General features: G+C 33.1%; 1 protein-coding gene across 2 annotated transcripts; it reads left to right on the plus strand.

The window, feature by feature from the left end:
- The first annotated feature begins 412 nt into the window (after positions 1-412).
- Positions 413-21,627, plus strand: LOC143064255 (putative very-long-chain enoyl-CoA reductase art-1). 2 transcript variants are annotated; one of them, XM_076236963.1, is made up of 12 exons: positions 413-481; positions 13,050-13,100; positions 13,505-13,556; positions 13,742-13,786; positions 14,137-14,240; positions 15,896-16,008; positions 16,902-17,007; positions 18,608-18,680; positions 19,054-19,097; positions 19,681-19,738; positions 20,701-20,835; positions 21,306-21,627. In XM_076236963.1, the coding sequence occupies exons 1-12, from the start codon at positions 476-478 to the stop codon at positions 21,431-21,433; spliced, it is 915 nt and encodes a 304-aa protein (XP_076093078.1). In that variant the 5' UTR covers positions 413-475; the 3' UTR covers positions 21,434-21,627. The 2 variants fall into 2 exon arrangements, with proteins under 2 accessions (XP_076093078.1, XP_076093070.1); XM_076236955.1 differs by lacking the exon at positions 413-481 and adding an exon at positions 12,729-12,755.
- Positions 21,628-23,254: the final 1,627 nt, after the last annotated feature.

Genomic DNA, 23,254 nt, shown 5'->3' on the forward strand with positions numbered 1-23,254 from the left:
CATCGTTATTCAATATCTCATGCAGTTCAACTTCAATTTAAATCAAAATTAATGGACACAGTGCACTATCAAGTGCTTTTTAATTTAATGCATACATATTCAAATGCACCAATTTCTAACATGCAAGCATTTCTAAAATATCAAATTAAAAACAATAATTTGATTGTAATCAAACTTCCAGAACGTACTGTATGGCATATTTTTAAAATATAATGGCAATTTTGCTTTTGAATAAGTTTTAAAAGAGAAATATTTTTTAAACTGAGATATTACTTATTTTAAATACACGTTAAAGTTTATGTTTCTGCATTACTTTTTCTTGTTCGTAACTCGGGGTTACTGAAAAACCTATCGGCGCTAAAATATGGAGCAAATAAAATCCAAATCAAGTTGGCCTAAACGTGAAATTGGTCAAGAATTATCTCCCTTTCCGATTATTTCAATTGACAAACAAACGAGCCCAAAGCAAAGCAGAATGGAGGTACTGGTCAAAGTCTATAACTATTTGTCACTTTTTTAACACCTTCATTTGCATGCAAGGAAATAATTACACAAAGTAAAATGTTGTCATACAGTTATTCCAGTAATAATGACTAATTTCGATGACCCATGCGATGAACAGATGAAAGAAGTTTTCTACTTTTTTATTTGCCACACTCAGTGACTTGTTTTTTGTCAAATTATACGGTAAACTATCCGCACCCGTAGAAATCACAAGGCTGTGGTCAGTAGCTAATTAGCTGTGAATTCCGTCCTGTGAAGTTGAATAGACAATGGAAATTGTGCAGTCACGCATATTTGAAGCATCTTTCAAGCCCGTACGGTGCAGTCCGGTGTATCCGCACACCTAAGACTTATGACTTAAATAAAACAAATTTTATTTGATGATGTAATTTTTTTAATGGAATTTGCCTAATATTGTAAATCACAGGATTGCAGATATTATTTAACTCTTGAACTTTATGAATTTTATTCTTTTTTATCCTTTCGGAATGCTAAAACAATAACAAGAACAATTTTATTTGTGTTACTGTGTTGATATGACGAAGTCAGCTAATGCGCGGTATCACCAGCCGCGTGTACACCGGGGACTCCACTGTACATTTCTCGTTTAGGAAAAGGAAAAGAACTAAGTGGATTCCAGTTTTCATCTAGAATGCTATACATTGGATCACTTGGTATAGACTGAGACTACTAGAGTGGGGTGCTCATTTTCGCTGGGGACCCAATTTCGCCGTTTAAGGATTTTGAGGTGTAAAAACTTCAAAGGATGGCTGAAATGGAAGAAATGTACCCGTAAATTATATTTTTATAACAAATATAATATTTTTTTAAACTGAGACAAAATTGCGGCTCCTACCGAAAATGACCGAAAAACGGACAACGATTTTCGGACAATTTCCTGAATAAAAAACACGATTTCAAAGAAGTATTTCTAAGTAAATATTTGACTGAATGCCCTAATTTTGAATTCTTTATACCTTTGAAATGTCTGCTATTCATCTATAATGCAATTGATTTGATAAAAATTGTTAAAAGCTGCGGTTATTTGGTTTTAAATAGATGTGTAAAAACGGCGAATATGTGTCCCCCTGTGTCAAAACATCCGGAAATTTCAAACACCCTTTAATCTAACTTTTCAGATGATTTTCTTAAAACAAACCGGTTTTCAAGCTTAAAGGGAAATCACACTATTGTTTATACGCATCGCTCTCGGCGTCGCCATAGTGTCGTAACTGTATTATGACGTCGCCGTTTTCGATTCCGCCGTAAAGGTTGCTAATTTATGAAAAATCGAACGCTCGAAGGGATGTTCCACTAAAGCAGGAGAAATGATAATGGACATATCATATTTTTTACAACTGATATGTTGTACTAGCGAGTTTCTAAATTGTTACATTGGGGTTTACCTGCGGAATACAAAATAATGGGCAAATACTGCAGAATAAAAGGCAAAAAAAAGATTGAATGATGAGGTGCTAAAATATAAAGAATAAAAAGTATTGGAAACACAAAATACACATTAACAAATGAATGACCCACTATCCAGACCATGTTAATAAAAAGGATCTACCAATACAAAACACATAATCATCATGCATAATCAACACTAAGAACGTTGGAATTTCATCCTCTCCGACCATTTTCTCGATAACGAAGTCGGTGACATATATTTTTTTTTTAATTTTCTGATGTATATGTTCAATATCTTATTTAATTCCACCTTATGTAATAATGCTGTATTTTGATTGGATGAGAACCATGGTATTTTTCACCAATTTCTATATATTGAGATTTTCTTTTCTCTGCCGGGGTATTTGCCATTAGGGAATTCCATATGCCGGGGTATTTGCTAGCAAATACCATGGCAGATGGGAAATACCCTAGCAAATACCATGGCAGATGGGGAATACCATGTCTATAAATAACTTAATGAATTATTTCTATTCTAATATGACAAATTCATGGTCATTCTAAATATATGGTTCCAGATGAAATATTTAGGATAAAAAGCATCATTATTGAATTTGGACCGAATGACGTAAAAATTCCGGGAATGACGTTATAAATAAAACTCAACGGAAACGAATTGTCAACCGATCACATAAAACTGGAATCCACTTGTATTACGCTTCACTGAAACTGATGAACAAAGTGTAGTAGTCAGCCGAGAACCAGCTTATTATCATAAAAAGGGAGACATATATACAGTCAGTGACTGTACATAAATAAATGATAAGAAATGATCAATGCAATTTGACTGTGCAAATAGCACAGCTGCAGTGTATACAAAAATTATACATTCAAGTCGAAATTTCATATGATTCCTGATTGTAATAAACTTTAATTTCTGAGGTGGAACATTCGGTGGAATTAAACAATTATATCATGCTTACAAGGGGTATTTGCCAAAAATACCGGTTTCGAGGAAATCAAATTTCCCTCGCCTAACAGCTCTGGAAATTTGTACCTCTCAACCGGTATTTTGGCAAATACCCCTTGGAAGCATGATATATTTGTATAGAATTCTAAATTTCCAAAAATATTATGGACTCATCTTGACCTTAAGTGCAAAATGAAAATGCTACTCGAAATGGACAAAATGTATGGCAAAAAAATAGCCGAAAGCGGTCATGAAATGGCACAACTTTGGAAGCGTATCGCCGCGATGCGGTATGTAGGGTTCATCGTACATTTTCGGGGGGGGGTACATATAGACCAAGAGTACCAGCATGTTAGCGTATAGCTATCGGAATCTGTAGTTTTCTGTTCAAAAGAGGGTTGTAAATAAGAACAATGAGTTTCAACTTACAGTTTTCTCATATCACATGCATGCAACGTCATAACTATTATAGTCTTCTATACTACATGTATAAATAATTCATCAAACATCTCATTTCATATAAGTATTTATCCGGCTCAGCCTGTCGGGTTTTTACAAAGCAGAGTCAAATTCATATGTTCTAGTTCTGAATATGCATTAAACTTGTCACTGGACGTAAATGTGTGAAGTCCTATTTGAAATCGTTATTTATTTCACATGTGACGACAGAAATGATATAAGTGTCGTCCATCTTTCCCAAATGTTTCTTTGATATCTAACGCCTCTGAACCCTGAACAGTTTGGGCAAGTTTGGATACAATATTACGGTCTAAATTTGGATTGTGATAAAATTTTTGACATAATATAGGTTTCTGACACAAAATAAATGTGGTCAAAGGTATTAAAAATCTATTGTGCAATACTGTGCAATTGGAGATTTCTTTTTGAGATATTTCGAAAAATTTGCAAAAAAAAATAAAATGAAACGCCACCCCCTCCTCTCTTGGAGTAATTACCACCAAACTCAATTCCAGCCTTCCCTGTGTGGTATGGAACCGTGTAGTACAATTTTAGATTGATCCATAACACAAGTTATTGTAAAATAGTAATTTTAGTAAAATGATTGTTTGTGGCCCCTAATTCCTGAACATTTTGAGCAATTACATGTACCCCTTAAATCAATTTCAGCCTTTCATTTGTGATATGGAACCTTGTGGTACAATTTCAGAAAGATTCATTTCCTTTCTCAATTTTATTACTTCTCAATGTCATATTAGAAATTTATGAAAATCAAAAGGGTATTTACATCAACAGATATAAACAATTTATCAAAGTTGTATGAAAATTGATGAAAGCGATATTGAGTTATAATTGTCCGAAAACTGGAAAACCCCCCTTTTTAAATGGATAACTCGGAAACGTTAAATCAAAATTTATAAAAAAAAAGAAAGGGAGATCTCGTCAATAGATATAAACAATTTCTTTAAAGTTTTATGCCAATTGGTTAAAGCGTTTTTGAGTTAATGTCCGACATGTTGACGACGGACGGACGGACGGACAGATGTATACCATAATACGTCCCGTAACCGGGCGTATGATAATTCAACACGTACTATACATTTGGCTTTACCAGTCTCCAACAAGAGAAATATTTAACACACACACACACACACATGTATTTATGTAGAGATATACTCATGTCTCACAGAGTACTGCTAAACTGTAACAAACACATTAATGGTCCGTCTGGTGAAAGAATATTCCACTCATATAGACAAATGTTTAGTGCTGATGTTTATGTAATATTTGCCACTGAAAGTTTTGCAAAAAAACAATGGTAAAATAATTAATAAATAGTAATAAAAGTTCGAGTTTAGATCACTCAATGTGATCACTGTCGACAGTGATAAAGGGATATTGTCGGAGACCGTGACTGAAAAGGACATCCAGTTTTTTTACTCTATATTCTTTGGTTCTTTAAACAAAAATAGCCAACATGATACATCAGAGAGTGCTTAAATATTGGCACACAAATTCAATTAATTATTTTCAAACTAACTATCATTAATGACGGGTGTTGGGGGTGTTGGGGGGGGGGGGGGGGGGGGGGGGGGGGTCAGAGGGGTCCTGATTCCGAAATCCCTGGCTTTAAAACATGAAATCCCGAGGTCCTGAATTTAAAGAAAAAATCCTGACATCCCGAACATCGAAAAAAGAAATCCCAGATCCCGAAAGGGTCAATCCCGAAATCCCGAGCTTAAAAACACTTGATCCCGACGTCCCGAAAATGGTCCTGTCTCCCTCATTAATCAGTATTGGCAAAAATAGGTGCATTTACCACAATGAAAGATAAATGTGATAAAAGAATATACATTCAAACAAAAAGAGGTGCACGAACAGAAAATAGAAACCTCATTCTTACTCTTAATTTCATCGGATCTCTAAATTTAAACTCTTACCAGAATTTTTACTCTATCTAACAGTATAACTCAAGAAGTTTATAAGTGTAACTCGAGCTTAAACTAGAAATCTTACTGGAAAAAATATTCGAAATCAAAATAAAACTGGAACTCGAACTTAATTTGTGTCGATTATGGAGCGTTGTGTAATAACAGAAATGTTAGCCAATTTTAAATTTCTTCCGAAAACAGTGTCATTGAGGGCTTTTTTTTTAAAGTACCGAGTCCCGGTGCAATGGACAAGTTAGTGAAATCAGAATTTATTCTGTTTGTAGTCTAAATGGAACGTGTTACTTTCAGCCCAGATACCCTCAATCTTCCGAAGTGGAAGATTCTAAATCTGCAAGCCGTAAATTAATTCTTTAATACGGCATGAGGCACACATTAGTTTTTCCTATACAACAAATGCAATTAAAAAATTAAGTTGACTCCAACTTTGACAATTACTTTTTAATAAACTGTCACTGTATGTTTAATAATGAATAATCAAAATACCTTAAAAAAATATTATTATGTATTAAAAAAAATATATATATAATTTAAACCCAATAGTTCCAAGCATTGCAATAAATGCTGCTACAATATGCTAGCAACGTCGTTCTATAACGTTAAGAGAAAAAGTTATAATTCCCGCCAAAAATTGATAATAAGATTATTTCCACTGTAGCGGATTTAAAACATCGGTGACCCCCCTTTTTTATTAATGCTTTTAAAATCTCCCCTGAAGCTGCAACTAATGCAGAAGTTTAAAGGAAAAAACATTAGTAGATTTTTTTTATTTCAAGAAAAATCTATAATAAACGGCAATTAAAAATGGCGGGAAATGTAAAAAGGCCTTAAAAAATAAGGAAACTGAGAAAAATTAATGTGTATAAGATAAAAGTTACAATTGACTGTTTTAGTTAAACCAGTTAAACATCATTTTTCAATAATTTTGCCTGCTTTTAGCATTTTTGAGCGCTATTTCTATATTACGGTATAACGCAATTCTTTACTTTTTGATGACGTCATATCTCGAAAACAACATCGGTGACCCCAATTTTTTTTTCGCCTAAAATATTGAAATAAGTATGATCTGTCTAAATGCAAAATTTCAATGAATTATTATTAGTAGTTTAAATATCAGTATACTTCAAAAACATTTAGACCTGAACATAAACTGTAGAAAACATGGAAAGATGTGGCGAAAATGAGCACCCCACTCTATAATATAGTAGTCTCAGGTTTAGATGTGTAAATTAAGTTTGCAAGATTCAGCAGGTGTTTTAGCATTTGCAGAATTTTATAAATTTTATTTAAAAAAAACTTATAGATATGGGGCAATATGCGCAATTGTTTCTCCATAGGCCGTAATGGTAACGTTTTCTTCTGTTGCTCAGCCCATATCGTAAACTTGTATATGTATGATGGCTTGTTTCGAAGCTGAGACATTTTTAGCTCACCTGGCCTAAAAGGCCATGTGAGCTTTTCTCATCACTTGGCGTCCGTCGTCGTCGTCGTCTGTCGTCGTTAACAATTTTTCAAACATCTTCTCCTCGGAAACTACTGAATGGATTTGAATGAAACTTAAAATGATTGTTCCTTAGATTATCCTGCACTAAGTGTGTGCTTCGATTTTTGATCTGTCAAAAAACATGGCCGCCGTTACTTAAAATAGAACATAGGGGTCAAATGCAGTTTTTGGCTTATATCTCAAAAACGGAAGCATTTAGAGCAAATCTGACATGGGGTAAAAATGTTCATTAGGTCAAAATCTATCAGCCCTGAAATTTTCAGATGAATCAAACAAACCATTGTTGGGTTGCTGCCACTTAATTGGTAATTTTAAGGAAATTTTGCAGTTTTTGGTCATTATCTTGAATATTATTATAGATGAAGATAAACTGTAAACAGCAAAAATGATCAGCAAAGTAAGATCTACAAATAGGTTAATATGACCAAAATTGTCAATTGACTCCTTAAGGGGTAAATGTCCTTTAATGACAATTTTTCACAATTTTTTCATCATATTTGCTAACTTTAAAAAATCTTCTCCTCTAAAACTACTCAACCAAATTCAACCAAACTTCATTTGAATGATCAGTAGGGTGTATAAAATAAAGTTTGTGTTTTATTTTCTATTTCGTCAAAAGACATGGCCGAAGGCATTGTTTACCAGGTGAGCGATTCAGGCTCTTGAGAGCCTCTTGTTACATATGTGGTTAAATTTTCGGGGTACGAAGTGTGATTCATTTTTCCGTAATTTAGCAAACCCCGAGTATCCTTTTGCGATGTCGCTCCTCATGGTAAAAAATCCCAATTTTAACACAATAAGTTCTTTGAAATTTTAATACTTTGAACACATTTCATAGCTCCATGGTTTTTACACATTTATTCTGTGTTCCCTTATTTTCTAAATTAACACTAATGGTTCAGCTCAGTCATTTGTTTATCATAGAAATGTGTCAAATATCACTACACAGAGATTTTTTGTTACACGTGACTTTTGTGTTCCTCATTTCAAGGCGCATTAGGGGTATTGTCCCATATGATAGTGGGTCTAATTAGAGGGTAATAATGCCCTTTACAGTCAGGCGTCAAACGATCATTTTCAGCTACAGTTAGCGTCAAATTTGTTAAAATTTTACCGTGATTTGTCTAAATATCATTTTTAGCTCACCTGACCTGAAAGGTCAAGTGAGCTTTTCTCATCACTTGGCGTCCGTCGTCCGTCGTCCGTCGTCTGTAAACTTTTACAAAAATCTTCTCCTCTGAAACTACTTGGCCAAATTCTACCAAACTTGGCCACAATCATCCTTGGGGTATCTAGTTTTAAAAATGTGTGGCGTGACCCGTCAAACCTACCAAGATGGCCGCCATGGCTAAAAATAGAACATAGGGGTAAAATGCAGTTTTTGGCTTATAACTCAAAAACCAAAGCATTTAGAGCAAATCTGACAGGAGTAAAATTGTTGATCAGGTCAAGATCTATCTGCCCTGAAATTTTCAGACGAATCGGACAACCTGTTGTTGGGTTGCTGCCTGTGAAATGGTTATTTTAAGGAAATTTTGCAGTTTTTGGTTATTATCTTGAATACTATTATAGATAGAGATAAACTGTAAACAGCAATAATGTTCAGCAAAGTAAGACCTACAAATAAGTCAACATGACCAAAATGGTCAGTCGACCCCTTAAGGAGTTATTGCCCTTTATAGTAAATTTTTAACAACTTTTCGTCATTTATTGTTACTTTTCTAAAAATCTTCTTCTCTGAAACTACTTTGCCAAATTTAACCAAACTTGGCCACAATTATCATTGTGGTTTACAGTTTATAAAATGAGTCCGATGACCCAGCCTACCAAACAAAATGGCCGACATGGCTAAAATTAGAACATAGTGGTAAAATGCAGTTTTTGCTTTATATCTTTGAAACTAAGACATTTAGGGCAAATCTTTCAAGATTTTAATGTCCATCAGAATAAGATATATCCCCTCACAAATTTTCAATTGAATCGGACAACCTGTTGTCGGGTTGCTGCCCTAAAATTGGTGATTTTAAGGAAATTTTGCAGTTTTTAGCTCACCTGGCCCGAAGGGCCAAGTGAGCTTTTCCCATCACTTGGCGTCCGGCGTCCGTCGTCGTCGTCCGTCGTCGTCCGTCGTCCGTCGTCGTCCGTCGTCCGTCGTCGTTAACTTTTACAAAAATCTTCTCCTCTGAAACTACCTGGCCAAATCAAACCAAACTTGGCCACAATCATCATTGGGGTATCTAGTTTAAAAAATGTGTGGCGTGACCCGGTCAACCGACCAAGATGGCCGCCACGGCTAAAAATAGAACATAGGGGTAAAATGCAGTTTTTGGCTTATAACTCAAAAACCAAAGCATTTAGAGCAAATCTGACATGGGGTAAAAATGTTTATCAGGTCAAGATCTATCTCCCCTGAAATTTTCAGATGAATCGGTCAATCGGTTGTTGGGTTGCTGCCCCTGAATTGGTAATTTTGAGGAAATTTTGCTGTTTTTGGTTATTATCTTGAATATTATTATAGATAGAGATAAACTGTAAACAGCAATAATGTTCAGCAAAGTAAGATCTACAAATAAGTCAACATGACCAAAATGGTCAGTTGACCCGTTTAGGAGTTATTGCCCTTTATAGTCAATTTTTAACCATTTTTCGTTAATTAAAGTAATCTTTTACAAAAATCTTCTCCTCTGAAACTACTGGGCCAAATTAATCCAAACTTGGCCACAATCATCTTTGGGGTATCTAGTTTAAAAAATGTGTGGCGTGACCTGGTCAACCAACCAAGATGGCCGCCACGGCTAAAAATAGAACAAAGGGGTAAAATGCAGTTTTTGGCTTATAACTCAAAAACCAAAGCATTTTGAGGAAATCTGACGTGGGATAAAAATGTTTATCAGGTCAAGATCTATCTGCCCTGAAATTTTCAGATGAATCGGTCAATCGGTTGTTGGGTTGCTGCCCCTGAATTGGTAATTTTGAGGAAATTTTGCTGTTTTTGGTTATCTTGAATATTATTATAGATAGAGATAAACTGTAAACAGCAATAATGTTCAGCAAAGTAAGATCTACAAATAAGTCAACATGACCAAAATGGTCAGTTGACCCGTTTAGGAGTTATTGCCCTTTATAGTCAATTTTTAACCATTTTTCGTAAATTAAAGTAATCTTTTACAAAAATCCTCCTCTGAAACTACTGGGCCAAATTAATCCAAACTTGGCCACAATCATCTTTGGGGTATCTAGTTTAAAAAATGTGTGGCGTGACTTGGTCAACTAACCAAGATGGCCGCCACCGCTAAAATAGAACATAGGGGTAAAATGCAGTTTTTGGCTTATAACTCAAAAACCAAAGCATTTTGAGGAAATCTGACATGGATAAAAATGTTTATCAGGTCAAGATCTATCTGCCCTGAAATTTTCAGATGAATCGGTCAATCGGTTGGGTTGCTGCCCCTGAATTGGTAATTTTGAGGAAATTTTGCTGTTTTTGGTTATTATCTTGAATATTATTATAGATAGAGATGAATTGTAAACAGCAATAATGTTCAGCAAAGGAAGATCTACAAATAAGTCAACATGACCAAAATGGTCAGTTGACCCCTTTAGGAGTTATTGCCCTTTATAGTCAATCTTTAACCATTTTTCATAAATCTAAGTAATCTTTTACAAAATCTCCACTGAAACTACTAGGCCACAATCATCTTTGGGGTATCTAGTTTGAAAAATGTGTCCGATGACCTGGCCATTCAACCAAGATGGCCGCCACGGCTAAAAATAGAACATAGGGGTAAAATGCAGTTTTTGGCTTATAACTATGTAACCAAAGCATCTAGAGCAAATCTGACAAGAAGGTTAATTGTTAATCAAGTCAATATCTATCTGCCCTGAATTTTTCTGATGAATTGGACAACTGGTTGTTGGGTTGCTGCCCTCCAATTGGTAATTTTTAAAGAAATTTTGCCGTTTTTGGTTATCTTGAATACTATTATAGATAGCGATAAACTGTAAACAGCAATAATGTTCAGCAAAGTAAGATCTACAAATAAGTCAACATGACCTAAATGGTCAATTGACCCCTTAAGGAGTTATTGCCCTTTATAGTCAATTTTTAACAATTTTCATTAATTTGGTAAATTTATGTAAATTTTTACCAAATATAGTTCTCTGTTACTAATGGGCAAAGTTCATTATAGATATAATTGTAAGAAGCAAAATCGTTCAGTAAAGTAAGAACTTCAAACACATCACCATCACCAAAATACAATTTTGTCATGAATCCATTTGTGTCCTTTGTTTAATATGCACATAGACCAAGGTGAGCGACACAGGCTCTTTAGAGCCTCTAGTTGGTTATTATCTTGAATACTATTATAGATAGAGATAAACTGTAAACAGCAATAATGTTCAGCAAAGTAAGATCTACAAATAAGTCAGCATGATCAAAATTGTTAGAGGACCCCTTAAGGAGTTATTGCCCTTTATAGTCAATATTGAACAACTTTTCGTCATTTTTGTAACTTGTATAAAAATCATTTCTAAAACTACTTGGCCAAATTTAACCAAACTTCTCCACAATCATAATACTAGGGTATCTTTTAAAAAAAAAAAGTGTCTAATGACCCCGCCTACCAACGAAGATGGCCAACATCTGTAAACACATTAACAGGTGAGCGACACAGGCTCTTGAGAGCCTCTAGTTGTTATTCGTCAGAGGTCTCAAACATTTATCGTTAGGGAGCTACCATTTGATTTTTATGGGGGGGCTAGGATGAAAAATTTTGTCCTGCATTTTTTTTTAGTTGTAATCTCTGTCCTGCCTTTTTATTTTTCACTCTATTCGGTCCTGTCTTTTTTTTTATTAGTTTATCCTGACTTTTTTTACCTAAATTGTCATCCTGCCTTTTTTTTTTGCAAAGTGTCTCATCCTGCCTTTTTTTTTTACTCAAAACTCCTGTCCTGCCTATTTTTTTCAAATTTCATCCTAGCCCCCCCATAAAAATCAAATGGTAGCTCCCTTACCATCATTTTTTGTAAAAAATTTAACGCGATTTGTTAAAATCAGTTGATTTTTTTAACGTCTAAAAGAAAGTGTACAATTTATCGTCACGCACCAAAAATTACTGTTACCTCATTTGGCAAGAATTTTTAACGTTAATCGTCATGAAGGTACCCACCGGTTAAATTATCTGAGTTATCTCTCCTTTTATGGCTAAATTAAAAAAATAAGATTCAATGAATCAAAACATAATTAGTATTTGTAAAAAACAGCTGTATCAGCAAGATTAAACGCATACATTTTATCATTCAAATGAGAAGTCTTGCCAATGAATTGCATTTCTTTCTCAAAATTTGCATATTTCTTTAAACATCTCAACTAACTGTTTTCTGCTATTTAATGATCAATGATGACAAAATTGGGTTTTTTAACCGTCTATGTAAGACCCTAATGGGTAGTCATTGAACATGTTGTAGTAAAGCGAATGTTGTTTGCAAGTGAATAATGTCAATATTGGGGAAAGAGGACATAACTTTGACGGCATGCTTTAAAACTTTTGACTGCTTGATGCAGGTTTTGCTAAAGTATTGCTACACAGAAATGAAAATGCACAATTGGAAAATATCTATTGTTGTAAATGTCAAAATAAGTAGTGGCGGTATGATTGCCAATGACTTCAAGACCCATGCTAAATAAAAAGTCATGTATCTACATATAAACAACATTAATCAAGCTATTGTCATTTTATAAAATATGAAAAGTATGAATGACTGATTGGTAGTTGATCACTTAGCATCCAGTTGCAACTATGTTTTTTAAGGATCTGACAACAAATTAGCAATAAATTTGATGTGTAGGTCCGGCAAGGAAGGTTGACCTTAACTAGGCAAGAAACTTGGACTGCCATTGGAAAAATGATGACCTTTCAACAATGAGCAAAACATATCATGTAGGATGCAGTATCAGGCAGGGTAGCATGACAATTTGTAAAACAAATGGCCTGATAATATTATATTTATATGATACTCTCGCCAAATTGGATATTAACATGGTTGTATGAATATGATTGTACCCATTGATGACAGAACAAAGAATATTGCATGTTATAATACTAGAAATCAAAGTGATGATATTGTAAAGAGTAAGGACACATGACTGTATGATTTGTATCAATATTCAAGGCACCAGTCTCATGTTGAATAGACAGATTCTTCCTTCCAACTTGTGAATTCAATAAACAATAGCTATTTTTATCTGTAGGTTACTGTGCTACATGCAAAAAGTGGAAAGACATTGACAAAATTACAAAATGTGAGTATAGTGTTTATTATATACTTAGTAGTAATTACAAGTAAATGTGTCATAAATTCAATGACCATCATTCTGTATTAGTCATTCCAGATGACATCGGTACCCGTCACATGCTTTATTAAACCCAAGCAGATAAACACCTGTTATAGTTATATACATGTGTATAATAAAGCGTATATAAAGGCTATTTCAAATATCAAACTCTTTATGAAATTTCAACCAATGTAATCCCTTCAGCAAAGCTCTCGTGTCTAATACAGAAACAGGATAACAAATATTTATTACATGTTTTGGACATACTATGTTCCTTTATAAATTAGAAAGCAGAAGAATATACATGTAACTACAATTCATGCAAATAAAGTAAAAGAATCATGTTACTATGTATGCTTCTTCTTCTTCAGCTAAATGCAAAATCCACAATAGCAGATGTCAAAAAGCTGTACCAGGCTAAAAGTAAGTTCTTATAGATTTTTATATTGCTTCTGACAAAAATCAAGCTTCATCAATGCAGGAGATTTTATTTTAGTTTTAAATTAGCATATTCAATGATAAAGATTAATAACTAATCCTAGAGTATACACTGACATCAAATATGTATGAAGCTTTTAAATATTTAATTCCATTTATTTTTTCTCCAGATTCCAAGTTATATCCAACTAGACAAGCATTTAAAGCTGATCCAAGTAAGTAAAAAGAACTACCGGTAATATCTATTTATTTAAGTAGTGTTAGCATGTACATAATTTTCAAGCCTAGCTTTAAAAAAAATAGTGTCCAACTCATATGTTTTAATTTGTGAAACAATAAGCTCTATAGAAATAAAATGCACAAGTATAGAAAAAAAGTCCATTAAGAAAGTAACTAACAGTTGTAACACTTGCGGTGTAACAAAAAGTGGGAAAATAAAAACATTTTGCTGAGTAATTTTTTTTTCTTTCTTTTTTTATGTCAGAAAGTTGTTGCTTCATGGAAAACTTTTAAGTAAATTTGTTATTCCTAGACATGTTACTACTGTGTTTATTATTTCTTGCAGAAGGAAAGGTGTTGAAGGATGAAGATATATTGGGAGATCTTGGACTAGCTAGTAAACCAACATTGTATTTCAAAGACCTTGGACCTCAGATAGGATGGTCTACAGTAAGTTTGATTCATTAAAAAAACATTATCTGAATTCAAAACAAAATATTAATTGATTTACTATGATTTAGTCGGTACATGTAAATGTTGTAATATTGAATAAAAAAAAACACGATAAAATTGCCTTTAAGAGTTTATGCATGGTATAAATATTTCATAAAATTGCGAAATAAAGCATAAGTTCTCATTGAAACAAGATTTACAGAATATTGCTGAGCACATGCATTATCAAACAATCATAATAATCATAGGATAGGAATTCCTAAGAGACTACAGTTTTTACTTTCATTTGGGCAAGGACATTTTAGTATTATTCTCATCTAATAAAGATCTATATTTAGTATGTTTAATTAAACTCCACTCTGGAAGAAACTTTTAAGTAATATATGTTTTATTTATACACCTCGACAAAAGTTAAGCAACACCTAAATGTTTGTGCTTCAACTTTTTGTTTTAAAATTAAATTTGATACTGCTTTGATTCCATATATATATATTGTTAATTTATTGTTAATCTACAGGTAAGAATTCAGGTACAAATTCTATTCCTAGGTACCTTAAAAAACAGGTTTTATATAGCTACATGCAAGTTTTATCTTTGCAAGTTTTGTGCAATAAAATGAAACTGTTAACCGCAGACTAAATTGTGTCAATTTACGTGTCCGTAGACCAGTCAAAAGATCATTGCTGACTCGTAGACATCGTCAAGCTCGATATCAGTGGTCACTTGGTCACCGCAATAGGACTTTGAGATAGTGGCTTTATGTCCATTGGTCTGACGAGAGAAGATTCCTCCAACATCATATTGATGAGCGCATGCGCGTATGGCGTCCTTGGAATACAGCATACAGGAAACAGTACATTCTTTGAACTACAGCTTTTGGTGGTAAGGGTTTGACATTTTGGAGATGCTTTTCATTTGACTGCAAAATGGACCTTTATGTTCTGGATGGGACAATGACGTGTCAAAAATATCACGATAAAATACCTGGGATATCGATGTGCCACATTTGACTATCACAAGACCAATATTTATTGACGATAATGCTAAGCCACACAGAGCACGCATTGTTTCAGTTTATTTATGCAAGAAGGTAACTGACACTATCCCTTGGCCACCCATGTCACCGGATATGAATCCCATTGAGCATGTCTGGGATGATATTGGTCGAAAAATCAACAACAGGATTCTTGCTAGTAAGAATTAACAGGAATTATGAGCAGCCTTGATTTAAGAATGGCAAAAAAATCCTGTTAGAAAGCGTGAAGGATACACTCGCTAGTGAACTAAATTTTACTTGAATGTATTCACAAATTGTCACTCTCGAGTTTTAAAAAGAATTTTGTGTATAGTGCAAAGCAAATTTTCAAAAGCGTCAGTATAAGTTGAAACTTTATCTTGTATTTTATTTTGCCATTTTACAACCATTTGCCCAAAATGAAAAAGTAAAAAATTCAATCATGAAAACAGTCCAAACTTTCACTTTTCAACTAAAATTATATATGTTATCTTATAAAACCACAAATTTAGTCAATTGTATCGATATTTCGATGAGTTATGAATTCAGTAAAAAATGATTCTGGAAAATTATCAGGTGTTGCTTAACTTTTGGTGAGGTGTATATATTTTTTACTATGATCATATCTTTATTGTAGGTTTTTATGTGTGAATATGCAGGACCTTTAGTAGTATACCTCATATTTTATACCAGACCAGCAATTATTTATGGAGTAGCAGCAGCAGCAGAACCTAGAGCCAATGTAGTACAGTGAGTAGTTACAAACTATATAAAAAAAATTTCAATTTTTTCTTTTTCAAAATTTTTATATGTCTCCGTGGCCAAGTGGTTGTAGCCAAGTGGTCTAAGTAGTTCTACTTCTGTAATCACTAGCCAGTCAACACAGAGGTTGTGAGTTCGAACCGTGTGGGTGCTCTCTTTTCTAATCTTAATTGACTAGGATTGTCAGTTTTCCTATCGAAGGTTCAACTTGCTTGGTGGTTTTCTCCTGACACTCCCTCTTCCTTCACCTGTGAAATAGCTAAAAAGTGGTGCTTTATAGTGGTGTTAAAACACCAACAATCAATCAATCAATCAATAATAAAATTTACTACAGATTATTAAAAGAAAAAAGTTTTAAGAAAATGGACTATTTATGCTAAATATAAGTTATGTATGATGGCTTTTTGAGATACTAATAGATTTTATTTGAAAAGTACTCCCAAGTTGGTAATTTGATGAAAAAAATAATATATTTTATGAGATATAAATATTAAAAAATACTGTGATTGTAAATAAGTTGGTTATTTGTCTTCGTGTAAACAACTGACATTGAGTTAAAAGATTGGATCATTTAAAAAAAAAGTTATTTTCATATCTGAAGGACCTGCTAATAAGGGAGATAATTCAAAAATATTTCATCAACAAAACAGACAATTCTTGAATCTCTCATATTCTTTGTTTTGTGTTACCAAAATTAATTTAACCTTTTCTGTCATGATCATGTTTGTGTTCGATAATTCATCTGCCCACACAATGATTTTTATCCTGAAATATTTCTTTAAAAAGTAAATCTATGTTTTATTTTCCTGTATAGATTGAATGGATTATCCATAAAAAGAAATGTCTGATTTAAATTCCTATTTGAACATTGTATATTTCAGCATTGCAGCAGCATGTTATTCCTTCCATTACATCAAAAGATTACTAGAGACAGTATTTGTACATAGATTCTCTAATGCTACAATGCCTATTATGAATTTATTTAAGGTGGGTTACAGTTCTATATTTAAAATTATTGCATCAAACTACAATTTCACTGAAATTGATCTTGCTGAATATTTTATGATTAATATATAGACAATCTTTGCTGGTGAGACTATTATTTGTAAATAGATAAGTTTATTACACAGCCTTAGATCTCTCTGTATTCCTTTTTCATTTTAAGCCATTCATGCTGGAATGTCAAATATATCATGCAACAACAGAGCTCCAGATAAGAATTCACAAATTGGGTTTTTTACCCACCATTTTCTTATACAATTGGGTGATAAAGTTTTTTAATTGCATTATCAATTCCAATTCACCCCTCATGTTAATATCAAATTGGGTTTTTCACCACCAAGCTCCTTAATGTATTGGGTTTTTTCATCAACACAATATTGAATATTTAGGCAATATCAACCCCAGATTTTTTCCATCTTAAATATGTTTCTTTCTTTGTTTAGCTGTTTTATTTGGTTAAGGGTTAGGGTTAGGGTTATTTGCTAGCTGTTTTATTTGGTGAATTCACTGAGGAGCAATTGTATGTTTAATTTGTGTTCCGTTTCAAACCTTCTGCCAGTTTTATATTTTCTCATATAAACTGTAAAAAACGGATATGTGTATTCACAGGCACTCGTCTTATACCTTTACAATGCTTTATATAATAAATTCTGAGACCATGCAGTGCCTGCGTGTGTATTCATTAATTAACCGTAAAATGAAAAAAAAATAGTATATAAACTCTAATTATACTTGAATGTTTTTGTTTTATTCCAATTTTCATAAATCTGGGTTTTGTTGTCTTTTATTAGAACTTTTGGTTTCTGATGCTTTTTCATGTCATAATTGATTTGGCCTTTCACTTTTCAACTGATTTCATTTTTGAGGAAACCCTGTTTTTATTAGCAATGTTCTTGTTAAGGTACGCACACACGCCCGTGTGTTCGATGGACGCTTCCTAAAAACACTGGCTGAGTCTTGTTATCATCATAACTTTCCGTCAGCTTTTCAAAAGAAGCAGAAAACATGCTTCTATTCAATATTTTACCGGACATTCACTTTCGTTTTAATTCAATGTATGTTTTGATAAATCCTGAGCAATGCGAAAAAAATATGACTTCATGACACACGCTAATTGGATAAACGCCGAGAAGATCGAAATGTTTTCAAAAACACGTGTACCTATTGAGCAACGGAAAACTCTAACAGGGACCCATTTAAGCTACATGATGCAAGGATCTATTTTAGAACGAAAGAAATTTCCAATTATAAATATTATAAAAATAATTTACGCGACGACTGTAAACAGATAAGGGTAAATAACGCAAATTGTAGCCAATAAAAGGGTTGAGAACTCATGGTTTTGGAATATAATTGGGTGTTCCTTTGAATTAATTGGGTTATTGAACCCTGCAATGGGCAATTGCATTGGGTTTTTTATTATTTGTATTGCGTGATCACGCAAATACGCAGCTTATCTGGAGCTCTGCAACAAATAGGTACATTTTCCTATGATTGAAAATTATTTTTGGTCTCAATTTTTTGTAGTTTTCATATGTGTGCAGTGTACTACACATATATATTTACACATTTATTTACTTTACAGAACTGCAGTTATTACTGGGGATTTTCAGCTTTTATCAGCTATTTTATCAACCATCCTCTGTATACTACTCCAGGTAGGAATACACACATATAGAAATATCCACATTTTAATGTTGTCATTACGCTTAAATGTGACTAATTGAAAGTAAAACTTAAATATATTTTTACTTGTTAATTAATGGAATTGATTATTGAAGCTTGTGCTTCTTTTTAAAAGATTTTTCATAACTCTATAAAAGTAGAGGTTAATAGTTATCAAAAGTACCAGGATTATAATTTTATAAACTAAATTAGAAAGAAAATCCTTGAAATCTTTTCCTGAAAATGTGTGTTGACCATTTGATGACTATATTTGGTCAACTTGTTTTAATGGGTTGATGTTTCTCTTGTCTATATACACGTCTATTTTACTATATGATATAATTAAATTTTCTACATTTCATCTAGCATATGGAGACCTTCAGATATATGGTGGATTAGCTGCATTCTTGGTAAGTCTTTTTGAGCTCAGACAAAACATAAAATATCAAAATTATTCACTGCACTAGAGATGACGGAATTCATGGTTTGTCGGTATATAGGATATATTTAGCATGACATTGTATTTGGTAAGCAGGCCAGCTTCACAATAATAATTTGTAAAGAATACTTTTGGGATCTGTCAGTCACCAATTTCATGTTTGCTGATACTTTAAATTTCAATATGTTGAATGGACTTGATATTGGTCAAACATATATCCTATGCATTTGTACTACAGACCAGAATGACTTCATATTTGGTAAGAAGCTTGATAGTGTTAAGTTGCATCATGGGAGAGCTGTTCAACTCTGTTAGACAACTACTTTCTATTTGAAGATACTGTAAATTTTACGTTATGTTGGACCAGAAAGACTTCAAATTTAGTCAGCATATTACATTGCACATGCATAGTATGAATTGCATTTAATAATAACTAATTGGTATGTAAGCCTGTTGAGCAGTTATTCCTTAAATGACATGGTATTCTTAAATTCTGCTTCCATCTATACCAGTGCAGAGGATATCTTTTGAGATGCATTGTCTTTATTTTACAGTTATCTGAAATTGGAAACTTATCTGTCCACTTGTGCTTTAAGAATATGAGACCACCAGGTATGTTGTATAGCTGTAGATAAGGTACAACCAAACAATATTTTCATTATAGTGAATTACAAATATACCACTCTTATTTACCAAGTACTTAATGGGTCAAATTATGATGTGTCTAAATTTCCCATGACTCTCAGACACTAAGTATTCAGTCTGAACATATACTTTTTTTACACCTGTCAAAAATCACTTGCGGGGATTATCCACGAAATGTTAATAAACCTTCAATTCAATCCCACAATCAATGATTTGTTTATAGTACACTTTATCAGATAGTTCGTCTTCGACACAATTTTCATGCTAAATGAATTATAACTATGTTAGGATTAAAGTGATTGTCCTAATGTTCCTGCCATGAGGTCATGTACATAATGCTAAGCTTGAGTCAGTTCAAGTGACCTTTCTCACAATATGAACTGGTGGGTTGCAAATAAGAGAGAATAAAGCATGTAAACAGCAACAGCTTTCAAATGGAAAATGTAATTTGGATCACTGAACACTGATGATCTGATCTGACAAAAGATTAATACAATAACAGTTATTCTTTTTGTCGAACCTTAATTAAATTCCTGTGAGCTTCCTTTGAGTGAAACTTCAGTTTCAAGATAATGGGAGTTGACTATATTTATTACTAAAAATAGAAAAGAACCGAAATTATATGCACTTTCAAAACAGTATAATATGTTATAATAGATATTCATGATAGTGAGACTGTCTGAATAGGAAAGTGTGGTCATATTTTTAGTGGAAAGAGATTGAAATCCTCTCCTATGCTTAATTCACCTGTGAGAAAAACTCAACATGTGCATAGAAAATGTCAGTTGATACAACTTTTTCAACCTCCACATTGAGGCAACAACTACCGGTATCCTATTAAAGCACATTATGCTTTATTTGAAGGGAAAAGCCTCTTTCATACACAATAATTCTTGAAAGTGGTTTAAATTATACTCTTTTTATTTAAGGTACCAAAGTCAGGAAGATTCCACAACCAGACTCAAATCCCTTCAATCAACTATTTAAATGTGTATCTTGTCCTAACTATACGTATGAAGTGATGGCATGGATGAGTTTCAGTATAATGACTCAGTGTTTACCAGGTAACAAGCATATTTAACTTACTTCTTAAAACTTTACATAATGTGGTTTTCTTCAAATATCTAGAATAAAACAGTAGATACTTAAGATTTATGTAAAATTAAGTAGTATTTATAGGATGTCTGACTATATTAAAATGCACATACACTTTATTTATGCAAGCCTGCCTTTTATTGATTAAGATTATCAAGGAGAAGGTGAGAAATAATAAATTATTGATTTAATACTTCAGTTCATCTTCAAACTTAAATGCTCTTACCAATCTTTGAAAGATGAATCATAAGATCAATATGAAATTCATTTGCTTTCATTTGTGCTGGAGCGACATGTATTTCAATTACCGGTAGTCCAATAAAGTTCTTTCATTTATTATATTTTTAAAAATGAAATTTAGTTGCTTCTTTGTAAATAAATATTCACATATTTACTTGTAGTGAATCAAAACCATCTAACCAAATATATTTTATTCTAGCTGCAACGTTTACTGCTGTAGGATTTTACCAGATGGCTGTATGGGCAATAGGAAAGCATAAAAACTACAAGAAAGAGTTCAAAGATTATCCAAGAGGAAGAAAGAGTATTGTCCCTTTCCTGTTGTAGACTTTCTATTTTTAAAGGAGAGAATGAATGAAGTTACAAAAATAATGTCAGAGAGATCATAAAATGAATTCTTTAATCTTGTACTTAAGCCACTTGAATGCATAGTGCTTGTTGTTTTGATGTGTCAACACTTTATTTATTGTCTTGTATACAATTTTATTTTTAGTTTTGATATTAAATGCGATCAAAATGAATTTTTTGTGTTTAAAATTTGTATGATATAGATAGATATAGAACTCCTGTTAGCGCCATGTGTCGCATAGGGCGCGAATGTTTCCATTTCTCTTTTCTGTAACTTTTAAGTTTTTTACAAGGATAGGTTGTTGGCCTATCGCTCAATCCCCAACCTGGAGAACCAGAAAATCTTTACTAAAGGTGTCTTTCCTATAGATCCATTGCCGACCAAGGCTGACAAGTTAAATCTACCTGGAATTTTATATCAGAGTTTTCTTCTCCTATATGAATTGCCTTCCAAGGCTGACGACTTTCATCTAGACTATATTAACCCATAGCTGGGGCAAGGTTGATAAGTGCTAGGGCGTATCCACACCTACACACTTCATCTCTAGGGTCTTTGCTACTCCAAGGTCCTCTGCAGTTAGGCCTAGCTAGGTTGTATGCACAGCAAAGTTTTTAAGTCAGAGAACCAGATGTTGGCATGTAGGAGATTTTAACATTTTTTTTTGGCACTTTATAAATATATGGAGATCTAGTATGATTGCCAATGAGATAGATATCCAACAAAGTTCAAATAAAGTAGATGTAAGCAGTTATAGGCAACTACAACCTGAATAAAGCCAATATGCAATTGTTCTATAAATGATATAAAATGTGTTAACACTCAGTTCATACCCATCACTGATTTACCAAGACATGCCCATATTAGGTCACTGAACTACAAAAAATGTCTAGGTACTACAGGGCACCAACATGTGTCTATTTTAAGAACATCTCCTGTCCATTAAAAAAATTGTCCAAAGGTGTCCAATCCCCTAATAGTGGCAAAACATAACACCATACAAATAATAACTTATATACCAAAAAAAAAACATTCAAAAGGTATGTTCCTCTATGCAGGGAAACTTTCTTCTAGAAAATAACACTTGCCTAATGTTTTGAATTTTAGGGACATATTCACATGAAATAGACATTTTGGGGAATACGACACATTTGGGGGGGATGGACATGTTTGAGAGTTTCACATATATAATAGGAGGGATAAGTTATCCCTGATATTTGTTTATAAACTAATATATTATAATTACGACTCAGTTTATGCTTCTTGATTAACGAGACTTGTTTTGGTTTGTTAATTAAGTCTTTGGTAGTGTTTTTATACGACCGCAAAAACTTTTTTGCGATCGTATATTGGTATCACGTCGTCGTCTTAAGAAGACATTTGTTTTTTGCACAATAACTTTAGTATAAGTAAAAAGAAATATATGACATTTAAACACAAGGTTTATGACCACAAAAGGAATTGATTTTGGGAGTTTTGATCCCAACAGTTTAGGAATGAGGGTCCAAAAGGGACCAAAATTAAACTTTTTCATCAAAAATTGAATTATTGGGGTTGTTTGATATGACAAATCTAACCATGTATTTAGATTCTTAATTTTTATACGACCGCAAAAATTGAAAATTTTTTGGTCGTATATTAGTATCACGTTGGCGTCGTCGTCTGAGTCATCGTCGTCCGAATACTTTTAGTTTTCGCACTCTAACTTTAGTAAAAGTGAATGGAAATCTATGAAATTTTAACACAAGGTTTATGACCACAAAAGGAAGGTTGGGATTGATTTTGGGAGTTTTGGTCCCAAC

This window comes from Mytilus galloprovincialis, chromosome 1, assembly GCF_965363235.1.
Source record: "Mytilus galloprovincialis chromosome 1, xbMytGall1.hap1.1, whole genome shotgun sequence".
Lineage (NCBI taxonomy): Eukaryota > Metazoa > Mollusca > Bivalvia > Mytilida > Mytilidae > Mytilus > Mytilus galloprovincialis.